The 25,881-nt window shown below is 36.2% G+C and overlaps 1 protein-coding gene across 1 annotated transcript; it reads right to left on the bottom strand.

The window, feature by feature from the left end:
• Positions 1-117: 117 nt before the first annotated feature.
• On the bottom strand, positions 118-25,601 carry LOC137390689 (uncharacterized). The gene is made up of 19 exons (XM_068077012.1): positions 25,596-25,601; positions 24,696-24,810; positions 24,280-24,428; positions 23,955-24,168; positions 23,485-23,548; positions 23,220-23,338; positions 22,569-22,703; positions 19,692-19,850; positions 19,124-19,199; positions 18,764-18,879; positions 8,536-8,697; positions 8,127-8,275; positions 7,520-7,733; positions 4,651-4,714; positions 4,246-4,364; positions 3,602-3,736; positions 1,886-2,044; positions 922-997; positions 118-744 (listed from the first exon to the last, which is right to left on the bottom strand). The coding sequence occupies exons 2-19, from the start codon at positions 24,789-24,791 to the stop codon at positions 617-619; spliced, it is 2,334 nt and encodes a 777-aa protein (XP_067933113.1). The 5' UTR covers positions 24,792-24,810; positions 25,596-25,601; the 3' UTR covers positions 118-616.
• Positions 25,602-25,881: the final 280 nt, after the last annotated feature.

Genomic DNA, 25,881 nt, shown 5'->3' with positions numbered 1-25,881 from the left:
CTGAACTTTTCTGTGATGTTATAATGCAGTCATCAAAATGCCATATAAAAATAACAAACTTTAATTATGAATATTCTGTTTATATAGGCTATTAACATGGGGTATATACACTTCAAAAAGCTATTACTATTATTATAATATAGTTTGTAAATAAAATAAAACATTGATTAAACTTTTAGTTTTTGCTCATGTTCAATTAAGGAACTTGTAGTCCAAGCAGACAGTGATTATCATATGAAGAGGTTTGCTTCCCTGTGCAAGGGGAATGGTACCTGCTCTTGTTATAGTATTTCGAGATAGAATAGAACTACTGAAACATCTTGACAAAAAACTGAAAGTAATGATAAAAAGTATATTTAAAAAGTTGAAAATCGCAAGTTAAAAGTATAACAATATTTTCATGTTTGTAAAGGCCTTTACAAAAGACTCGAATGCGTTAGAAAAAAATACAACTACAGAGTTAATAATTCGTAGACAAACCAAAATGCATTGAAAAGTTTTAAATCATGATTGATAATTAAAGCTGATAATGAAAAACATGTAAGTTTTCTTTAATATGATTAGAGGTGACCAAAAGGACTTCTCTATCACTGAATAAAATTTTAAAAATCATCATTCAAAGTTTGGCCTTTTTGGAAAACCTCGCAGCCCTCAACTCATCAACAAGCAGAGGTGATACTTTCTGCTCAAGAACAAGATCAGCCAGCATGTCACCAATAACAGGTGCTTGCTTGAAGCCTTGACCTACAAGAATATTATGACAACAAGCTATGACAATCCTACATAGGCTGCTGGTAAGGCACTTTGCGTGCCCTACCACAAGTTCAAAACCATAATAGATGTATTGTCATTGTAAAGTCTATGCAAGAGGGTTAAAAGATTGGGAGACAAGATCAATAGAGCTTTAGAATATTAACTTACCAGAGAAGCCAGCAGCGAAAGCAATATTTTTGTAGGTAGGATGCAGATCCACGACAGCAACATTGTCTGGTGTACACTGCAGATAAACATACACAGATTCAAATAACACAATCCTAATGAAACATAATTATACATGTGAGTTACTTTTCGTAACATTTTTACTCAGCCTAGTTCCAACTGGTATTACCTAGTTCCAACTGGTATTACCTGGTTTCAACTGGTATTACCAAGTTTCAACTGGTATTACCTAGTTTCAACTGGTATTACCTATACAGAAACCTATTCAAATACGTATAAGAAAGCATGACAGGAGTCCAGAGACCATCAGGCCAAGTCAGTGTAACACTCTCAGTACCGGCTCACCATGTAACATGTCTGTACTTGTCATCCTCACAATGTATGTACCTGTCACCCTTCTCACAATGTATGTACCTGTCACCCTTCTCACAATGTATGTACCTGTCATTCTTCTCACAATGTATGTACCTGTTACCCTTCTCACAATGTATGTACCTGTCACCCTTCTCACAATGTATGTACCTGTCATCCTTCTCACAATGTATGTACCTGTCACCCTTCTCTCAATGTATGTACCTGTCACCCTTCTCACAATGTATGTACCTGTCACCCTTCTCACAATGTATTTACCTGTCACCCTTCTCACAATGTATTTACATGTCACCCTTCTCACAATGTATGTACCTGTCACCCTTCTCACAATCAGAGGTTTATATTGACACAAAGCAGACCCATCAACAGTAAATGTGGTCTTATATCAGCCTATTAAAATTAGCAATCAAGTTTTTTATTAAACTAATGGTGACTAAATGATTTAAACAATCCGTTTTTATATCCGTTGTTCTGTAACAAATAGCTGCTACTTTCTTCCTAATGCAGCCAAATTAATCTTACGGATACACTGCTAGGATGACACTTACGGATACACTGCTAGGATGACACTTACGGTATACATGCACCTCTCTTTTATTGCAGGCTCAGGTATTATGTCCGGAAAGACTCGAGTGATGAATTCCTTCACAGCTGCCAAGTCCTTTGCTTCATCAACTGGGTCAATCTGGTCTCTCAAGTCGGGATCACAAGGATGGCCTTTGTGAAAGAGAATCTGCAAACAATGACAAATAATTTCTGAGCGCATAAAACAGGCAATGAACTGCGGAAAGATTCTACCAATATGCAAATTCTGCGGCAAAACAAGACCTCTTCGTTACCCTAGTTTTTTTACTCCAGTAGTAGGAATATCCCTTCATACTTTGTACTAATTTAAACAATGATGTTCTGGCTGTCATATTGTCATAAACCACACAGGTGCATTCTATTATTAGTGATAATAAAATTTAAAAATTAATAAATTTTAATAAATAAATTTTAACAATTAATATGTAGCGATTTTTCATTCCTCAGAAACAAATTAATTTAGAGTTAGTTTATGTTCATAAAATTTTAGCCTATTATAGTTGATGCCCAGGAAATAGCTCTCACAGAAAATCCAAAAAATTTAGCTAGAATATCGTGAAGGATGAAGGTCTAAATATGATAAAACAGAATATCAAGATGAAGGTTCTGTTCCAGCTACATTCAATACCCAAGGCATCACTTTTAATGTCATTTGTGTGCAATACTATAATTGCATTATTACTGGCATTTCCTTATTTATAAAAAGATTTCTGCAACACGTATGTGCATCTAATCTCTTCTACTTCTTGATTAAAACATCACATTTTAGGCATCATGCTCGGGTGAGTGCAAGTGAAATCAAAATATGCAAACAAAAAAGAAGTTGTCTTCTTACAACAAAGAGAATTGCAACTTAAATTTATCAAGGCCTCTAAGCTGGAGTGGCTAATCTTTAGAAAGGTTTTGTCTCGGTTGAATCAATCGCATAGAACGGGGAATCAAACCACAGATATTCAGATTTGAAGCCAAGCGCACCACCACTGTACCACTCAATCACCTCGCTGTGCTATGGAATAATTATGCATGTAGTTATTACATATGATGATCTCTCATAGTGCTAGCGTACTTGTATGTAATAACTAAAGCTAAAATAGAAACATAACAACTAAGTAAGTAATCGCTACATAAATAAAACTCATGATCAAAGGCTACAATGAACTCCATCAATACAACGTTAATATAAGCTAACACTAAATGTTTGTAGATTCTATCAGAAAGTATCGGTATTGTTCTAACATTTGCAATCATTATTTATGTTTGAGGCGAGTCTGACTGCCAGAATGTTTCAAGATTGAAATCAACAAAACTTGACCGCAATTATAACGCTCAAATCAAGCCTATAGTGCAATGATCACGTCTATAATTGCACTTCAGCAAAGAGACCAACAGAACAGATACGCATAACTTTGTAACTTGAACGCAATAGCCGATATCAACTACAGTAATGATAACAACTAGTGACATCATTTCGACACACATTTTTCTTCTGATTCTATTCTATATCATCCTAGCAGTCGGATCACCTCAAACATTAAAAACAATCATTAATGATAAAAAATACTGATACTTTCTGAGAAAAGCTTTTAAAATTTTGTGTAAGTTCACCTTTAGACCACCAAAGTACATCACACTTTATTAAAACAGTTACATATAATACAGTAGGACTAATGAATTTGCCTGAAGATGTCTCTACAAATTTAATCACCTTGAACATTCCATTATATTCATCCGGAGGGATTCCATATATTTGGCCTTCTATTGAAGCGTTGAAGAAAGTTGGTAGCTTCGAGAGATCCGCGCCGGCCTTTGTTTTCCAATAGAGTACTTGAATCGCGTAAGTCTATTAAAACAGTGACTGGAAATTCAGGAACTAGCATCATCAGAATCTTGACATTCAAGAATCAGTGTCAACAGACACAGATTGCATGACTGGTTGAGGTAATCAGTCGTGCAAGAACCAGTATAGACATGTACTGGTTCGACGGAGATTGAAAGAATATTGATATGAAAGACCTAAATTATAAAAAGAAACTAATAGAGCATTCGCAATCATAGATTAAATTTTTCATCGCATTAGAAAGCTTCGGGTAATACCAGTTAATGATATAAAGGGCTTTTTACCTTTCTCAAAAAATCTAAGATCAAATATGCCTCTGCCTAATAACACCATCCCCTCCTCCCCATCTCTGGTAGATCACAAACTAAGACATTTTTCACATAAAATTCATAAACATTAAAAGCAGACCCATTCTGTAATAATATATATTGGGGTCCTTAAGAAACAAGTTTACGTAATAGATACAAAGAGAACAACTTCTATAAAAGAATTTAATAGCCTGATTTACCTACCTCCAGAGGTAAATGTACACCAATGTTAGCGAGAACTTGCTGTGACCACGGCCCACAGGCTATAACAACTGCTTTTGCATGGAACTCTCTTTTGTCTGTTTGTATTTTAACTGTGTCACCTGCCAGCATCAACCAATGTGTTGATTATTTAATCAATTGCCAAACAGCTGACCAATAAAAACTGATCAATAAAAACTGAACCTGTTGAAACCTCAAGAAAAAGTGAACTGTGATCCAAAAGTAGCATTAAGAAGTGATTTAATTATGAATTAATAATTTAAAATTGATATCTATACAATATACATGTAAGTGTTTCGTCAAGCCAGTCAAGCTGATATAAATGATCAAACAAGGTGAAGACGTATGACTTTGTAATTGAGGAAGGCTAAAAGCTGTAAAACTCACCTGGTACGATACGCAGAAGCTTGTGATTATCAGCTATCTCACCTCCATTCCTCTCAAATACTTTCTACCAAATAACATCTAATATTACAGCCGTTATATTTGTGTTTTTCTTATCAACATAAGCCTTACTCAGACATCTCATCACAAGTAACTGAGTGCTAGATCATCACATGGAGTGTGGTCTAGATAGGCTTTGCATATCCTGTCTAGTAAGGTCAGTTATGAACTACTGCGTCTTTTGACTTAAGGTGGAGAAGCAGACATACAGTATAAGGACTGGTAGCATAATCTATTATCACTAGTACATTAGCAGCCTGTGCTCTGTGAGAGATCGTCATGAGCAATCACTATGTGCATAATTATCACCTGAAGCGGTAAGGTAGACGAGTAGTGTAGTGGGTTAGTCCGCCAGTCTGCAGACCTAGAGGTTCTGAGTTCAACACCCAATGCGAAGCAAATTTTTCATTCCTAAAACCCTATCGCTATAACCCTATAACCAGAAAGACGACTAAGACACATATATAGACAAAGCAAGACAAAGTTCAAGTGCAAACAAGAGGAGTCCTTTGATTGCAATAACAAATAAATGGCAAATATAGGAATATGTTATAAATCCATCTGATCTTCTATACATTAATACGGAAGAGTGTGTTATGCTCTTCAGCCACAATGTGAGATAAAAGGTTGTTGTAAGCGAGGTTCAAACTAGCAACACTCAGTATGGTAGACCAACACTCTACTAGCATAGCCACTTAGACACCTTATGAAGTTGGGTAATAGCTGTGCATGTGCTTACTATCCTATCTTAGTATCTACGCTTCATCTGCGCACATGATGGTCACTCACTGCACACTCAGGCTTAGTGCTGCACGATAAAACGATATCATTTGATGTGATGACATATTTCAGTGGCTGATTTTATATTTGGTCAGTTTTCAAATCGATATGAATATCGAAGCCAATATTTTATTGTTAGATCATTCATTTACTCAAAAACTGGAGTTGTCCACTCTCCTTATTGTGAAGAGGAGACAACTCCTGCTTTTCAACCAATATTTTTTTATATTGTTTTATAGCCTAACACTATATATCGATAGAAGGCAACTCTAATGTTCGATATTTTTCAAAATCAATATATTTAGAGACCAAATAATCAAATGTACATGCAAAGATATTGTGCAGCACTACTCAGGCTGCCAGGTTGTCAGCGCGTGTGTTAGTTATTCGTGTGACACACTTTCGTAATTGGATAAAAATAAATTGTGCTATTACAGATACAAAGGCTATATATCCATGCAATTTCACCTAAATTTAATTAACCCCCTTCGCAAACAATGATCTTGCAATTTTTTGTGCAGTTCAAAAATGCTTAAAGGTTAATTTGCAACAAAATTCACATTACAGTTATTTGGTATCAAGATTCACCATGTCTTACTCTGTTGTGTTGTAGGTGCCAAATATGTGGAAATGTGATTATAAGCTCTTAAAAGCTCAACAACGAAAAGCCGCCGAAGATTGAAATCTCTTAAAAAGCTCAATATAAACTTATCATAGCACTAGTTTATGACAAACACTTTGGGTTTTACCGAAGACCCCGTATCAAATATAGATGCTCGCTACTTTACAGTTTTGTTTCGGCTTGAACTAATCGTCAAGTCGTAATCTGATCATGTGACCCAATACTTCGCAAATAATTTCTGCAGCACTTTTCGATTATCACAAGTGACCAACAGGCTCATCCTGATTATCAGACAATGATATGTACTCATTTGAGCTAAGGTTGAAAAGTTTAACGATTTTTTACGGTAAGTTATAAGATATCAGTGCTAAAAGTGACAGCATTACAATGATAATAAAACAGACGCGTAAGAACAATAGACATGGTTTTATTGAATGCGTGAAGTATATTTGTGAAAATATTTTGACGAATGAGATTGCATGAAAGTGTAAACAGAAACCATCCTGTAACAACTACGTCCCATTTGAGCCGTTTTGAAAAGCGAATCCAAACAACGGCGGTCTCGTGTGGCTGTGATTAACTGTTCGTTTTTTAGCTTTTAAGAGCTGGTAATCACATTTCCACATATTTTGCACCTACAACACAACAGAGTAAGACATGGTGAATCTTTTCATATCAAATAACTGTAATGTGAATTTGGTTGCAAGTCAACCTTTAAAGAATTTACCTTACAAATTTTTAGAATTCTTAGCAAATAAAAATACACATTTTTGTGAGTATAAGTTATATCCTTAATTTTTTACCTTCAATACGGACAAAAAAAAGGATGGCAAAGAGAGACAGCCAGAGAACAACAAGGAAGGAGACAAGAACAGCTCAGACCGGCTGAACAGGAGAACAAATGCAAAGAATGAGGAATCAAATGAGCGAAAAGGATATAGTTGAATATGATGACCATAGTAAAGAACTGAAGGCAAAAATACATCAAATAGATATACAAGAAAAAGAATTCTACAACACTAAAAAAAGATAGTGGATGATAGGGAGGAGAGATTCACCGAATAAAAAAAAGACATGCGTAACTAAGCATCAACAGACAGAATGAGTATTAAAAGAAATGACATGACTAAATAGACAATTAGACCTTATCAGTCATTTACAGGTTAAGGACAAAGTAGTTCATATTGAAAATATTTTACAAGCAATTTACAAGGGCAAAAATCATTAGGGAAAGGAAAGTAAACATGAAGGGAAATTAAACACGAAGGAAGAAGTAAACATGAAAGGAAAGTAATCATGGCAAAAATTAATGGTGAAAAATAGAGTGCCATGACGTTCAAATAGAGGTTTCACGGTAAATGAGCTGTATGATAAATGTTGTAAACCAAACAGTGCACTGAGATGCATTACCTGAAAAGCATGAATACATTTGGAGGCATAAAGTATACCAGCTTCTGGATCAAAGCAGCCCTTTTCTCCAGGAAGGGCCCTCATTGGATGATATTTCCTTGAAATTTCTTTTTCATCCAAAAGAGGAGAGGATTCCTTATAGTAATTCTGTATCGTGCTTTGATAATGGTTGAGAGGGTCTGGGGTGGTTGAGGTAACCAGCATACCTATCTGCCTAAAACCGATTGTACTCTTACCCATAACAAAATACACAAAAGAACTTAACAACAGCCTGTGCCGCCAGTTGCTTATTGCACATTCTGTTTCACGGTAGTGAGTGATTTTGTTATGCATATTGTTTGTAACACTTAAATCTGATGCTGTTAAAATCAACACGGACTAAAATTAGAAACTTTGAATATTCTCAAGTCCATTCCAAATCAGTAATAAATTTACTGTGATATATAATAGTTTTTGACGAGTTGAAAAATTACGTATACATGTAGCTTCAACAAACATTATATTTTAGCCGATATTTGTTCTAGTTGCTTTACTATACCGGGTAAACATCTAAGATATCCCAGTTTTCAATAATAATAATACTCATTAATCTAAGAAAATGCCTTACTTATACAGCGTCGTGCCTGACTCTTCTTCTAATTGTCTCCACATAGGAAAAGCAACTTTCATTATGTCTGCGTTGAATTGTTCGTAGTAAGCTTGACGAGTGACACGACTGGCTCCACTCGAGCTGCCTCGTGTGTGCGGCAGCGGGAACTGAAATGCATATTCAATAGAGCATCTATGCTATCAAAGCTGGCTATAACAAAACTTAAAACTATATCAACTGTGAAGGAGTTGAGAGTAAGATGTCAACAATTTTCAAATCAAAATGGAGCTTTTTTATTAACAAATTTATTTGAAAAGTCAGTCGTAGTTACAAGTGTGATAGATATCAACTGCTAAAAATAAAGAACAAAAAATTTATGCAACGAAGAATATATACAAATATTTGAAACAAAACGAGTACACCAAACCTGGTCAATTAGTAATGTTTTTTTGTTCCGCTTGCTGAGATTGTAGGCTGCTGCTGATCCTATGACCCCAGCACCAATTACAATTACATCATACATGATTATTGCTGAGTATGACCTGTAATATACAGAAACTTTATACAAAATCTCAATTATTGAATTCACCTACGATGCTACCAAACAAGTGTTCTTAGACATAAATTGCTGAATAATGTAACTTGCCCAAGTTCCCCATACAATCATATTGCGTGACACGTAGGCCAAAAAATTGCTTAACAACTTAGCAACTAGCCAAACATATGTGTCCAAATTTAACGGTATATACACAATGTTTTTTTTCACGGAAATTAGAAGATACAAAAATCTGTATTAATAAGTTTGGAATTTTTTTTCTCAAAAAATCAGGTATTAATCGATGTTGAAGGTAAGTGATATTATTAATGGTATTGCTCTGATTTTGGCATTCTTTACAAATAACAAAAGCTGTTCAGCTATTGGGTTGCATATTTAGGGCAAACAAGAATCAATGACACGTAACACTGTTGTTATTTCAGTAGCGGTAACATATACTAGTACATACACTACTTTGACTTGGGCCAAAAGAACCTTCGAAAAACATCCTTGTTGAGGACTGAAATAAGCTGTGTTCTCCAAACAACTATACATGGTAACCTTGTGGTGACAACAGGGTTGTCCCTGTTGGAGCTAAATACATAATCCCCTTATCAAAGGTGGTAAGCCAATATTTGAATACTGACACTGCATCTAAGAGTGAAGAGTGTGATGGATTTGCTGAGCCCAGTTTTCTAATAGCTATATGCGTCCAGCTATCCTGAGATTAGCCTAGTGAAACGCAAGCCAGATTTTATGGAAAGCCAGTGAACTAACACACCACTCACTATATAAGCAGCTGCAAGCGAGAGTTGTGAAGTGGAGGGAAGAAATAGTACAGAGTGGAAGGTAATCTCAAAGAGGGAGAAGCCTAGTGAATGAAGAACCAGTGAGCAGGAAAACAGAACTACACCTACAAAGAACAGGATGGTGCAACTTATTTAACCACTGCACAGCTGGGTGCATATTTATTTAATTTATATCAATTAATTGAAGGATAACACTTTAATAGCTTAAAACCAACCATATATTATTAAAGCTTCATGCCTGTTGGCACTCTTCAAATAAACGGTTTTATCCAAAAAGTGCCAACAGGCATACAACTATTTCGTAATAAATGGTTTTAAACACCAAAGCGTTCTCCTTCATTTAATTCAGGTATTTGAGTTCTGAAATTGATTCAAATATATTGATTTAATTTTGCAGTATTTAAATTTTTGCATTTCCAAATGTCACTTTGAGTGCGTATTATTTGTAAACTCATTTCAGCACTACGCTTCAAGTGAAGAGTACTTAATTGTTTTTTGGCTTTTCATGCTTGTAGATCTTGAATAGTAAAAGCCAGATTGAGCGAGCAGCTACATTGCTTACGACAATGCACAGCTTACAGCCTTGAACCATATGTATTACTTACTCGGCATCAGACATTCAACAATGACTTCCACAACACAACGAGAGCAGTTACGAGACCAACGTTGGCTGCCGTCGACCAGTAATTGTTAAGACAATTGATAGGGTCGGCTTGTCTAAAAAACTTAACTTGAATTCTGTTCCAGGTTTGTGGAGTTGCATTTGTGTGCTGCGTCATGTCTCGTAGACCGAGCGTATTGTTCATGAAATTCGCATCAAACTTGTAGTAGATTTGTACACCTCAAAATTTTAATAAACTGTCGTATAGGCCCTAATACATAAATACCGTAAGCAAAATAATGCGTTCATGTAAGGTGCCTAATTTCCTATAACCGATTATCATATTTAATAAGCTATAAAAATGATGAAAACGTCGTAAAGACCAATGTTGGGATATTCAATTTAATTAAGTTAGTTGGCCAAACACCACAAGTATTATTTAATACATATTTCATGTGCTTTGACAGATGAACGCAATATTCGTGTAACAAGCAATATACACGTTCGTCCAGGCACTGTGGAATGTCTATAAATAACAAACAATTACGCTCGCTGAAAAGGTAGACAATAAACATGTACTAGCACAGAGCCATCGAGTGTTACACTCGATGGCTCTGTACAAGCATAGCGAGAGAGGGTGCGATAGTTATCGTCAGTAACTAAGACCATACGAACGGATTGTAGATACTACACTACACGTTTAATTACAACAATTTTTAAGACGTTTGAAAAATTCAACACGTTTTAAGACAACAATTATTCCCGTGGTGAGTGATATGCAATGTACCGTAAAACCTCTAATTGAACTGCCTCGGAGTGCTGCTCTAAACGAATCCCCACTACACGACTGTAGTTGTCGATGTTGAAAAACATTGTCGAAATACCAATACATTGTATAATAACTCTACAACGCCTCTACTATGAGCTTCGCAACCTAACATGCTGTCAGAAGTGATCTGGGATCTGATCGAAAACTGGCATTCTTAGAATTGCCGATTAAAAATCTAGTGAGATTAGTTTTCATTTCGACATCATGTAATGAATTGTGTAACCCAATAGCCGCCGATCTACCAGTAAATACCGCAGCTAAATGAACACAATAGCACTTTCATTCTTATTGTTCCATTTATGTGTGTATTAATAATAGTATCTAAATTATATTATAAATTGCACTCATGAATTTATGCTAATTCTGTATATACTGTATTTTGATATTCAACTAACGATATTATTATTGTTGTTTATCTGGAACACGGACTATGGCCGACACGGCCTTTTGTTAGCTTTTTCGTGTCCGGGCAAGTTTACCCGGGTTTTGCCCGCAATTGGTAATATATCAAGGAGGCTCGAACTTTATAGCGGGCAGTTGGTGTTTGGACACGATACGATAAAATACAAGTATATTTTATCCGCAACCAGTCTTATTTATTAAACCGGATTATCCGGGGGTAATTTGATACGACCCGGTATCTATTTAAAGGACACGCAAAAAACAGACTACAATATATTACACGGCTGTTGTCCGGACTACCTACGCAACACAACACTCAGTGGCCAACATAGTCAATAACACTGGTAGTAACGGACCGGGTACAACTTTAAAGGTAGTTGCCCGCAATCCATTACATCACAATAGATAAATTTGCGGTGCCTGAGCATGTAGGCCTACCTGATGTATACTGGTACAAACAATAAACTATAAATATCCATAATCATTCCTTTTGTGTGCATAGTCATAAGGGTATAATACGAGTAGGCAGTATATAATCATGTGTTGAGGGTAGGGCCTGCTTTTCGTTGTAACTCTAACCTTATTAACCATCCTCTTTACCCTCTTGTTGAACTTGCCAAGACCCGCCTTATAGGATATAAATATCTCTGCATTTATTGGTATATTTATTTTTGTGCACAATACAAGACATACTGCAACTTTCGCCGGATCTTTCTACAAGCATCAACCAACTAGAAATCATTTGCATTGCACCAGCATCCGCAGCACACCAGCAAGCATCATCAATAAGTGACTAAGTTGCCAATATCCTAAATTGCACTAGCAACAGTGTACCAGCAAGCATCATTTTCAATAAGTCACTAGGCTGGCAATCTCTCAGATTGCACCAGCATCTTAAATTGCACCAGCAAGCGTCGTTTTCAATAGGCAACTATGCTGGCAATTTTTTGAATTGCACCAGCATCATTGTGCACCATCAGGACAGTTATATTTCTCTAGCTTTTTCAAAAAGTAGCAGCATGTTTGGAGTTGCGATCCTTGCAAACAGAGGGTTGGAGCTCAGACAACCTCCCTTAGCCTGCCTTTTTTAGATCTAAAAAAACTTACTAAAGAATTCATCCTGTTCCTCGTTGCATCTGAGAAAACAGAAGCTGATACTACGGTGAAGACAGTGATTTTGCGGAAGACTTAAACCTTGGGGTACAGCCATCCATGACAATTTTGAATTTGATACAGAAGATGGACTAGATTTTGCTAAAGTTGTAGAGAGGTTTGAGGAGTTCTGTAGACTAAAGAATTTACTGTTTATGGAGTGTCTTATAACTACTGAATATGAAGCAAGATGACATGTCAATTGAATAGTTTGAAACCGCGCTGTACACACAGGCTAGAAGTTGCAGTGCTAATGATCTTTCGGATGACTTGACTTCCCATACATGTTTGGGAGTAGATGAAAAGTCGCTAGTTGACAAGTTGTATATGAAAGCTAGTATTGTAGCTTGGAGGCTGTGTTAAAATTGGAGGCCGCAGTAAGTTTAGTAACGAGTTTGAGGTAGTAATGCCACATCTGACTTCTGAATAAAATGGAGGAGGGAATAAACAGCTCCATTCACAAGGTGGAATATGAGTCACTAGTGCAAGCTCCAACTGAGTGCAATAAGATTAGCTTTAGGTATGTGAAAGGTTCTGCGGAGGAAATCACCTCAAGGGAAGGTGTCTTGCCATTTGACAAACTGTATGAATGTTGAAGGAAAAAATCATTTTCCTAATAAGTGCAAAAAGAAGAATGTTGTCAATCACTACAGGAAGTGAAAGCTATGAGGAACTTCTAATGCTACATTCAGTTAGGAAGGGTACCAAACTTGTTATGGAGTTAAAAACAGTTAATGGGCCTATGATGAATTGCCTACTTCACACAGCTGTAGCTCCGGAATGTTCTATGTATATCTGATTATAGAGAAGCTTGGTGGTAAACCATCATTAGAAGCAAGCTCAGTGGTAAGGTCTACATACTCACTAGAATAATTGCTATCAATTGGGAAAGTGAATGTAAGGTTCAGTGAGGTTGATCCACTCATTGCTTTTGAAGTAGAAAAGACCAGCAAGAGATAGTGCCCACTAATTGCTCTGGAGAGCTGTTTGAACTTTGGTCTGATCTTCACCAGAGATAATCAGATGAATGTTACAGGGTCTAAAACATTAGGTGATTCTTATGGTGAGGAATACCCTGAGGTGTTCAATGACTTAGATATGATTCTTGGTGAATTTTTTCATTTGGATGAGTCAGTCGCTTCTGTGCAGCATCGTCCAAGATGAGCCCAAGGATGAAGCAAACAGCTAGAGTCAGTAGAAGTGTTCTGCAGGATGGGAAATTCTAAATCCATTGATCTCTTCGATAGTTGTTCTGTGGAAGCAGAACAATGTGCTGCTAAAATTCAAAGGCCCAATGTTACTCTATTTTACATGTGAAGAATGATTTTCTGCAGGTGAAATTGTTTCAGAAGTCTAAGCTACTCCCTACCTTACGGACTCCTATTGGAAGGTATTGCTAAAATCAGATGCCATTTGGACTTAGCTCAGTGTCAGAAGACTTTCAGAAAAGGCTCTACCAAACTCTGAATGGTCTGGAGGTGACATAGCAGATGATGTATTCAAGAATGGATCTAGAGATAACAGCCAGAAAAAGATTAAGAATCATGACAACAATTTGGTGTCATTGATGGAGCGACTCAGAGATCAAAGACATAAAGATTAATGAAGAGAAAATGAAACTTCATCTTATCAAAATCAAATACGTGGTGCATGTTCTCAGTCAAGAAGACATTCAGCCAGATCTTGACAGAGTTCAGGGAATACATAACACGTCGCACCTAAAGGACAGCCATGGCATCAACAAGTTAATATGTATGGTGACATACCTGGCCAAGTTTATACCCAATCTGGCTGCACACAGCAGGAAACTTCATCACCTTACCAAAGATAAGACAAATTTTTTGGTTGGTAAGGAAAAATGCAATGCTACAAATACTATTAAGCATCTGGTTGCAACTGGTACCACACTTAGTCACCATTCTATGGATATACTATTTGTTGCTACCTCCGCAAGGATATATTTATTTGGAGTACCAACAGGGCTTGGATCAGGCCATTACTTTATTTCATTTCCCTAAAGACTCACTACCAGAATGCACATAAAAGCAAGCGGGAGTTTTTTTCTCAGCTCAACGACTGATGAGAATGGTCACGAATTTACGGTGCTAAAAATCAGACAAGTGTGATAGTTCAGAAACTCCTCACACTAGGAATGATATTGTATCAACTGAGGTAGCTAAAAGCGAACCTTAGATGAAGAGGCAAGAAGAGATTACAGCAGTAATTACAACACCAAGGGTAAGTCAATCATCCACCAAAATAAGGCAACCACCACAAGCTAGATGACTACATCTGCTGCTAATAGGCTATATAAAATGACACTGTACATAAATGCTTGTTTAACTTTTCAGTTCCTGATCAGCCTTGGATGTTCCTGTTCAGCATGTTTCTGTACATACATTCTTCGCTTATTTTCTTCAGTCTACAAACCCTTCAGGAGAAAGGGGATGTTAGGAGTACATGTATAGCGCAAATAATTACGCTCGCTGAAAATGTAGACAATAAACATACAAACAGAGAGAAAGTGCAATACCTGTAATTTGAAACGTTACAAACGTAACGTTTGGTCCGAAAATGTAAACCGTTTTTATATACATGTGTGTTGAAGTATCAAGACCACGTTAAACAGGAACTACTATTAGCCTGAGACAGTTGTTAATTCTCTTTATGGTGTTGCTTTGAAAGGTTTCAACGGAAAAAAAGTGCAAAGCTTTGGAGTTGAACGACGAGAGAATTGATTGTTATTGATGTAAACGATTCATTAGTAATACGATTTTGTGGACGCTTTTCTATTGATCACTTGATATTATAGGTTCATAAAGATCAAGGATGGTCAAAGTGGAGGTCAATTGGAGGTGGCGTTCAAATAGAGGGTAGCACTCTAATTTTAAATCCTTCTTTCATAGTGGCGGTCAAATAGAGGAGGCGTTCAAATAGTGCTGGCATTCAATTAGAGGTTTTACAGTAAATTGTTTGTTTAGAGATTTAAAAGTTCTAAATTTTGATCTGTCATATAGAAATTAAAAAAACATGTATTTACATTATATTTTTTTAAAAGACTGTTTTACTATTTTGTTTCACTTTGATTCTCGTATTTCATCTTTTTGATGTTTGCTTTTTAGCTTTTGTTATGCAAAAATAGAAATGTAGTGCTATCTCGGTAATTGAACATAATTTGTTTTTGACTAATGCTCAACTCTTGATTTAGTGGACAACTAAAAATGTAATTTTTATGAATGCTTTGGATTTTCTTGGTCATTTTAGACCCCAAAAATGACGATAAATTTAATGATAACGATAGTTACATGTAGCTGTAAAATACGTTGTGTGAGTTTTTATTGTTGCTTAACATTAAGCTGATCGTAAGTTACGTAGTGAAAGTTCAAATTATGCAACTATACACAAGACTAGCTCAACTGAAATCAGTGTTAATTTGTACTCGCATATCTAGTGCCAAAGGACGAGTGTAAATGTATATACTCTATCTATTGACAATTGTGGGTATGCTCCAGTGCTTTCGTATAAATTTATTCTTGCTAGCCACCTTCCACAGCTTGAAAATTTGTCTTCGATACTTCTTCTGAGGCCTGATGAATTGTGATATACACTGATGAGCCCTCAATGGTCGAAACACTGCTCTGTTTGTAGGATGGAGTGTGGGACACAACATTCAGCATGGATAATTCATCACTTACCGCATGAACACTGATGTTCTTATGCGTGCTTGGAAACTGGAAAAATGAAAACCTTTGTGCCGGTAGCTAACTCGTTTAGTAAAGCTACATTATCTGAGTTGCGAGAAGCCTTTAAAATAGTTAAAGCAGACAGCGCTCTGCATGTAGCATGAGTTTCTATCAGTTTGTTGCACCTTATGTAAAGATAACTATTGCAGCCCGTCTCCTATGCCTCGCGTTTGTTGGATGTGATTTTACAAATGTAAGATGTAAAACTGAGTATTAAAGTTATAAAAAAATTTAAGAGCAGTTTAATGCATACAGTATTTTCAGAGTGATCCCACACCCGATGAGTAAATTGCTTACATGCTGATGGCTATGGGAAACGATTCGATCCCTGTATACAACCAGTTCACGTTTGACCCCGATTATGAAAATAAGGGAAGGACATAGGCTAACTGCATATGAAATACTAAACTTCCTTCACTAGTGAGCTCATATTTGGTGGGTTGGTTAGGTCTAGTTTAAGGATATCGTGTCAAAGTGATCTCAACTATAGTTCGCTAGAAAACATTAAGAATCTTTGTATGTATGATTTGAAACGTGAGTTGGATGACAATAAAGTTTTTCATTGAGTTCGCTGAACTCTTGTCAGTCGGTATTTGTAAAATCTAAAGATATCTTACTTGGGAAGCCAACTCTTCTGACAGTACATGTAGTACACTGACATTGGGTGCATGTAGGTTACAATGAAATTCGTAGAAATAAAAAAAACTTCTCTAAGCGGTGAGACGTTATATGATGCTGGGGCAAAAACCTGTTGGTGCCAGTCAGATCTCACTGGAACACGTGGTGCAAATAATTTTAGTGTCGACAAAGAAAGAAGCAACCACCCCACCATATACTGAAAAAGATGCTGTTGAGGATAATGGCAAAGGAGAATGGTACTAATAGGAGTGATAGAAAGGTAAAATACGAGCGAGACCCCAACTGATGAACTTGGAAATTAATGGAAGCTTTTTACAATGGTTTTAGATGTTCCAATTACTAATACTAATGTTTGATGCATTGAGAGTTGGAGAAGACGGGAAGAGGCCAGAAAGTCTAAATGGCTGACCTAGTGGAGCAGGTCTAGCAAACGAAGTCGCAGAGATAATAATAGGCAGGAAGTTGGCAGTCAGCCTAACAAAGACAGCTAGCACGAGCAATGCCAAAGGAGAGCTGTTGCAATCCATGGAATGAAAAGTAGTATTAGTTCTATTATTGCGCTAGGGATCACTTTGCATGAAATGTCCCAACAACTACTGCAAGAAGTTTGGAGGTAGTGAGAACTGAGCAAAAGTGCCAACAGGCAGTGTGTAGCTCCTGGGGTGAGGAAGATATGCGATGTCAACACGTGAGGCAGGACCATCGACCTTCATCCAAAAGAAACCAAGGACTGATCAGTAAGAGAGCGAGCTGCAGTAGCTCAGAGTCAAAGGTAATGATACAGTAAGGGCACCGGCAATAGTGTTTCCATTAACTAAACACATCAGAATCATTGATCTCTAGCTTCACAATTAATCCAGAAATATCGAAAACCTGTGCGCCATTTGCGATTTGCCAGTGGATAAGTTACATTCTTTATTATCCTTCTGAAGTGCCTATTGATTCATTTCTTTTTAATTCTTATCTAGACATTCTCATCAATCAATCTGAATCAATTTAAATTTCTATTATTCTCTTACTCACTATTACTCTGAAATATACTTACATCTGTCCATAAACACAAGACATAGACACAGGAGTTAATACGTGGATTATGATGCTGAATTCGAGAGTGTTTATGGACAGATGTAAGTATATTTCAGAGTAATAGTGAGTAAGAGAATGATAGAAATTTAAGTTGATTCAGATTGATTGATGAGAATGTCTAGAAAATAATTAGAAAGAAATGAATGAATAGGCACTTCAAAACGAAAATAACGAATATAATTTATCCACTGGCAAATCGCAAATGGCGCACTGGTCTTCAATACAGAAAGCCTTAAAGTTGGTGAATTGGTGTAGGCGTCGGTGGTAGTCTACCAATTTGAATGTCAAAAGTTTGAGTCCTGTTGAAAGCAATCTTTTATCAGAACCTCGACCCCTGGCTTCAGACAGACCGGGCTCTTATTATGGAAAGAATATTGTGAATAAAATCAAACACTAACTACACCTTCAAGGTTTTGTTCCAGTTCAACTAAAGGCACCACAGTCCAAACAGACAATGCTTATCACATAAATAGGTTCGCTTCTTTGTGCTACCAAAATGCTCCAGTTATAGAATTTGACGATGTCCTTGTATTGCTAAGATGTATTGACAAAAAACTGAAAATTATGATAAGTATATTTGAAAGGTTGAAAATTACACTTTACAAGTATTTCAATCTTTTCATGTTTGTAAAGGCCTATACAAAAGAGTCAATACAAAAAGCTCAAAGACATTAAAAAGAAATAATAATAATCTAATCATCGGTAGACAACCAAAAGGCATTGAAAAGTTTAAAATCATAATTGATAATTAAAGCTGATAATGAAAAACATGTAAGTTTTCTTTAATATGATTAGAGGTGACCAAGAGGACTTCTCTATCACTGAATAAAATTTTAAAAATCATCATTCAAAGTTTGGCCTTTTTGGAGAACCTTGCAGCCCTCAACTCATCAACAAGCAGAGGGGATACTTTCTGCTCAAGAACAAGATCAGCCAGCATGTCACCAATAACAGGTGCTTGCTTGAAGCCTTGACCTACAAGAATATGACAACAAGCTATGACAGTCCTACATAGGCTACTGGTAAGGAATTTTCCGTGCCCTACCACAGGTTCAAAACCACAATAGATGTATCGTGGCGCATGCCCACGAACCCTTCCGAGCTACCGTCGGGCACCACGTGACTACTAACTCACAGAAGTATTGTCATTGTAAAGTCTATGCAAGAGGGTTAAAAGATTGCGAGACAAGATAAATAGAGCTTTCGAATATTCACTTACCAGAGAAGCCAGCAGCAAAAGCGATATTTTTGTAAATAGGATGTAGATCCACGACAGCAGTTTCATCAGGTGTACACTACATAGATTCAAATAATAAAATCTCAACAAAATCTAGTAATACATGTGAGCTACTTTTACAAAACATTTTTTCACAGCCCGATGCAGACTGGTATTACCTACATTTGTATATAGCATGCATGTGAAAAATCTTTATTCAAATGTGAGAATGCATGAGAGGAGTCCAGTGACCATAGAGCCAGGTCACTGTAACGTTATATAACTTGTCTGTACCTGTAACCACACAAATCGTAGGGTGTTATTGAGACAAGGCATGATATTAACAACCAGTGTGGTCATTTAACATGGTCTTATATCAGCCTATTAAAATTATTAATCAAGTTGATCATTAAAGCAATTGAGACCAAATGGATTGTGCTATCCATTTTTATACTCACTGTTTTATAACAAAATTTGTTATAAATACCTGTTTGTTATTAATACCTGCTACTTTCTTCCCAATGGAACGAACAAAAATTTCCTTACGAAGACATATTAGGACGACACTCACGGTATACAAACACCTCTCTCTTATTGCCGGCTCAGGTATTACATCTGGAAAGACTTGAGAGATGAATTCTTTAATATCTGCCAAGTCCTTGGCTTCATCAACTGGGTCAACCTGCTCTCTCAAGTCAGGATCACAAGGCTGGCCTTTGTGATAAAGAATCTGCAAACAATAAAAAAGATTGTTTATGAAAACAACTAATTTTGTCAAGGAACTGCAAAGGGGGTTTAAGGCTCTACCAATATGCAATTTCAGGGGTAATTTTCCTTCACACTTTGTAATACAGTTATACATTGACATACGAGAAACTTGAGATACGAGCCAGCTTTTAAGCAAGTTTTAGCACTAACATACGAGCCACTTTTGAGATACGAGCAAGAAGTCAGTGGCCAAGAATGTCAGAGGTGTCTTATGAGAACAGCATCACTCTGTATTTTTTCAACTGCTCAGGTTATACTTTTGCAGCGTGCTTTTTGTGCGCGTTTATCAGTGCAGAATTAAGTGAATTAAAAGCACTGTGCGTAGACTGAAAGCCAACCGGTACAATGAAGAATAATGCAAAGAAAAATCGAAGGATAAAATTGATATTAAACGTGAAATTATTGAAAAATATTAGAAAGGTGTATGCATGATTGAGCTGGCTCGCCAATATGACAGAAATACTGTAATTTACACAATGAAAGTTCAAACGATGGCTGTTGTATTGCTATAGAACTGTGCAGGCGTATTTTATTGTTAGTGAGTGAACATAAAGAAAGCTCGGACACAGAAAATCTGCAAAACTTAGTTTAAATATCAGGTGCATGAAAGCAAGATGAAGGTTCTGTGTACCAGCTACAACCAATATTCAAGTCTTCATTTTTTACTTCACTCTGTCCAATACTAGAGATGTTTATAGGGCTTTAAAAATGACTCGATTCAACTCAATTCTCATCACATCAAGAAATTAACAATTCAATTCCCAATTCCTTTGCATCATACACTGTGTAAGAATTGATTCAATTCAGAATTTAAGTGCAAAACACCACAGTTCAATTTTCGATTCTTTAGCTATCCTAATTTCGATGAATCAGCTCAATTCAAAATTTACCCAAATAGACAAATTCAATTCCGTATCAAATCATGCATTACCTCATCCCCTTGACTGTTTGTATTGCAAATATCGCAAACGGTAATTTTAATTTTTGCTCATTTGGACGGCATCAAGTCATGCCTAAAATATCTTACCGACACACTTCGTATTTTCGTTTTAATTTAAACTTTTTGGAATCAGCAGAAGATTATGCACAAGAATTAATGCATTTGACCAACAAAAGCATGTTTAATATTTTTTGTAATTTAGTGAAACAGCCTGCAAAAAACCCTATCATTTTCTCCGTTTAACCAAAATGCAGACCCACATTTTCTAATATAAAAATATGGTTAGCAGCAATATCTTGGGCCCAACATATCTATATCTATATATGTTGAATAATTTCACTAGCAACAATATCTTGGGCCCAATGTTGAATAATTTCACTAGTAACAATATCTTGGGCCCAATGTTGAATAATTTCACTAGCAGCAATATCTTGGGCCCAATGTTGAATAATTTCACTAGCAACAATATGTTTAGGTTTCTGTTTAAAAATTTTTTATCCATTCTAACCCGAAAATAACAAAAATTCGGAAGCTCCAATTTTATGATGTAATTTCTGAGTAGAAGAGAAACTGACTAGTTCATAATTAACATAACTAAAATCGTAACCCAATATCTTAAATTTATTGAAGGAAATTTTGAGATGGATCTAATAACTCTGTGTTCCTAGTTCAATGCTTTTGTATAGGTACTAAGGTGACCCATTATAATAGCTTTTCGGCAGAACAAACGATCTACGCGATAGAGGGATATCGCATAGAAACAGTAATCATGAAGGGATGCATTAATGCATTTTTCCTCGAGTCATTTTGCTTATTGAAAATAGAGAATCGAGTAGTGCTGCACGATATCTTTGCATGTACATTTGATTTTTTGGTCTCTAAATATATCGAATATCGAAAAATATCGAACATTAGAATTGTCTTCTTTCGATATATAGTATTAGACTTTAATGTGAACGATATAAGAGGATATTGGTTAATACTGATTGAAAAACAGGAGTTGTCTCCTCTTTACAATAAGAAAAATGGCCAACTCCAGTTTTGCAAAATAAAATAAGCCGATATTTCGATAAAATATTGGCTTCGATATTCATATCGATTTGAAAACTGTCCCAATATAAAATCATCCACTGAAACATATCGTCACATTGAATTATATCGCTTTATCATGCAGTACTAGAATCGAGTCAATTCGTCTATGATGACAGTAAAGAGCCAAATCGATTCAACTTTTAATAAAAAGAATTCCGATGAGTCAATTCAATTCTACAGTACGTAAAAGATACCAGAGATTCAATTCAATTGTGAGTGAAGCCTTAAGGTTTGCTTGAGCAAGCATGTTAATTCGAGTCCTTATATCTGCCCAAAGCTATAATTGCATTGTCATTAATTATTTCCTTATTTGTAAAAAATTTGTGTTAAAATAGGAATCTAATCCCTCGTTTACTTCTCGATTAAAACATCACATTTTAGGCATCGTGCTCAGATGAGTGCATTAAATTAAAATTATGCAAACCAAAAAGAAGTTGTCTTCTCACAGCAAAGAAAACCGCAACGGTGGTATCACAAAAATCAACAACTAGGTAAGCAATTGCTACATCCTACAACTCATGAAAATAGGCTACAATGAACTTCATCCATGCAACTTTAACAACAAAGTTAAATTTAGCTTTATAAATAAAGTTGTAATACAGTAAGACTAATGAATTTGTCTGAATATGCTTTTACAAATTAAACCACCTTGAACATTCCATTATATTCATCCGGAGGGATTCCATATATATGTTCATGTTTCGAAGTGTTGATAAAAGCTGGTAGCTTCGAGTGATCAGCACCGGCCTTCGTTTTCCAATAGAGCACTTGAATTGCTTGAATCTATTCAATCAGACACTTAACAGGTAATAAAGTTGAAGAAACTTGAAATTCAGGAACTAATGTTGGTAGACACTTGTCAAACAAAACTAGTGTTAAAAGAGACAAATGTAAAAATTTACTAAGAAGGCAGAGAAGAACTTGTCGTGCAAGAACAGTGAAAAGCTACATTTCAATTAGCTTCATGCATGTATTTGTTAGCTATACTAGATATTGATCAACCCTGAATTCAGATATACAGAGTTGAACACACTCATGGTGAAAATACCTGCAACTCAAAATTAAATAAATAACTCGGGCTGCATATATCATTTGCATCAGCTGCCTCTGGCTAATAACACCATCCATTCTTTAGTGAATTGGAAACTAAGGTATTTTCGACATGAGATTCATAATCATTAAAAGCGGTCACACTCTGTAATAGTATGTAATAGGGCTCACTATGAAACAAGTTTATGTAATAGATAATAGAAAAAGCTTCTATGTGTAAAAAGGATTAGAATAGCCTGATTTACCCACCTCCAAAGGTAAATATATACCAACTGTAGAGAGAACTCGTTGTGACCATGGCCCACAGGCTATGACAATCGCTTTTCCATGAAACTCTCTTTTGTCCGTTTGTATTCTCACTGTGTCACCTGTCAGCACCAACACCCGCATTGATTATATATTCAATGCTGCCAGGCAGCTGATCAATTGCAAATGGATCTGTTAGAACCCCAGGAAAGTATAATAAATGAGTATAATTTTGTAATTGAGGAAGGCTAAAAGCTGTAAAACACACCTGGTACGATATGTAGAAGCTTGTGATTATCAGCTATCTCACCTCCATTCCTCTCAAATACTTTCTACCAAATAACATCTAATATTACAGCCGTTATATTTGTGTTTTTTTTATCAACATAAGCCTTACTCAGACATCTCATCACAAGTGACTTAGTGTTAGATCATCACTTGGAGTGTGGTCTAGATAGGCTTTGCATATCCTGTGTAGTAGGGTCAGTTATGAACTACTGCGTCTTTTGACTTAAGGTGGAGAAGCAGACATACAGTATAAGGACTGGTAGCCGGATATGTTATCGTTAACGAAGTAAGACAAGGTTCAAGTGCGAACAAGTGAAGTCCTTTGACTGAATAATGAAAGCATTGAAATTGTAAGAATAGGTTGTAAATCAATGTGATTAATATTTAATGTAATTGAGCAGTGTGATTAGAAACTAGGGGTAAACCAAACAGCGCAATGAGGTGAATTACCTGGAAAGCGTGAATGCATTTGGAGGCATAAAGTATACCAGCTTCTGGATCAAAGCAGGCCTTTTCTCTAGGAAGGGCTTTCATGGGATGATACTTCCTTGAAATGTCTTTTTCATCCAAAAGTGGGGTAGATTTCTTATAATAATCTTGTATAGTATTATGATAATGAGAGAGGGAGTCTTGGTTGCTTGAAGTAACCAGCACACCTGTCTGCCTAAAACATATTAGTATTTTCAACCGTGACCAAACGCAGATAAATAATAACAATAATAACACAGATAAATAAAAAACACAAGTCCAAGTCTGAGATAAGCAAACATTTTACTTATAAAGAGTCATGCCTGACTCTTCTTCTAATTGTCTCCACATAGGAGAGGCAACTTTCATTATGTCTGTGTTAAATTGTTCATAGTAGGCTTGACGAGTGATACGACTGGCTCCACTTGAGCTGCCTCGTGTGTGCGGTAGCGGGAACTAAAATATATGTTCAACAGAGCAGTATTATTATCTATACAATTAGTCTGACACAAAAATACTTTACAAATCAGATCAATCATGGCGAATTTGGAAGTTAGATGTCAAAATTTTGCAAATAAAAATGTAGATTTTTCATAAGCAACTCAATCCGAAAAATCCAACGTTGTTCCAAATGGGAGAGATATGAACTAACAAGTTAAAAACAGAAAGCTTATGCAATGAAGAATATATACAAATATTTGAAACAAAATGAGTAAACCAAACCTGGTCGATTAGTAGTGTTTTTTTGTTCCGCTTGCTAAGATTGTAGGCTGCTGCTGATCCCATGACCCCAGCACCAATTACAATTACATCATACATGGTTATTGGTGAATATGATCTGTAATATACAGAAAATCTATGCAAAATCTCAACTACTTAATTTGCATATGAACTTGCCAAATATATGTTTTTGAATAAAAATTGCAAAGCGATGTAAACAGTCTGTACAACTATATTGCAAAAGTTGAAAACACAAGATTGTGTGGATGTGAGGGTGGCCCAAGTTGCAAGGATGTGAAGGTGGGCCAGATAGTGCTGGGCAGAATATCGTAGTGCTTTCAGTGGATGGTGGAATCTTACTAAAAAAAAACCACAATTCACCCAATAACCAAGCCGTGCCCAACTCTGCCGACCACAGTCCTATAAACGTACTGGACGCGGCTATATCAAAAACCTGTTCGGTTTTCGACTGCGAGATGGCTGGAAGCAAATTGTAACAAAACATTTAAAAACTTGCTTATAAAAGTTGCGTCACTTTTACTACATTTATGTGTTTATGATAGCTTAAAACTATGTTTCCTTGAAGAGGCAAAGATGGTAGCCAGCGTTATTGTTCATTGAACATATAGGCCTATTGCGCGAAAATATACGTTTCTAAAATGATGCTAAAATAAATGACAATGCGATAGGACTTGTTACAATTCATCTGCAACAGTTATGATTAACAGGATTGTTCGATTGACTTGCTATTGAGCAGATGATCATGACTGCCACTAACATAAATGTATTGCTTCGGTTGGCACCTTCATCAATTGGCTTTTGTAGGGGTGAATATTCTTATTAAACCTAGTGCTCAATTGCTATCAACGCTTATAAAAAATAAAGTATCTTAGTTAATAGAACCTTTTTACACAGAGTAGGGCAATAAAAGTTTGGTTCAATATGAATGTAAACAATTTATTTTAGACGCTGAAAGGAAACATTCCAGAGGGTGTCCGAACCGCAAAACAAAGTGAGACTAGTCGACTCGCTAGGTAAGATTCGATTACAGCAACAAGCATCGTTCTTCTGGGAATACAACTCCACGTATATATTCAATATTAGTCTCGTCATAGACTTCCTAATGTAAGACCGCATTATACATTTACATGCACATAAGCGTATGTGGCCGCATGTTCCGAAACATTCT

This window comes from Watersipora subatra, chromosome 3, assembly GCF_963576615.1.
Source record: "Watersipora subatra chromosome 3, tzWatSuba1.1, whole genome shotgun sequence".
Classification (NCBI taxonomy): Eukaryota; Metazoa; Bryozoa; class Gymnolaemata; order Cheilostomatida; family Watersiporidae; genus Watersipora; species Watersipora subatra.
This window is presented reverse-complemented; position numbering and strand designations above follow the sequence as displayed.

Coding starts and splice junctions, on each gene's coding strand:
- LOC137390689 (XM_068077012.1), bottom strand. CDS start 24,791: ATGTATGATGTAATTGTAATTGGTGCTGGGGTCATGGGATCAGCAGCA. Junction 19,200..19,691: donor GAGAGAGGTGTTTGTATACC/GTGAGTGTCGTC, acceptor GAATCTATGTAG/TGTACACCTGATGAAACTGC. Junction 4,365..4,650: donor GCTTCTGCGTATCGTACCAG/GTGAGTTTTACA, acceptor TGATGCTGGCAG/GTGACACAGTTAAAATACAA.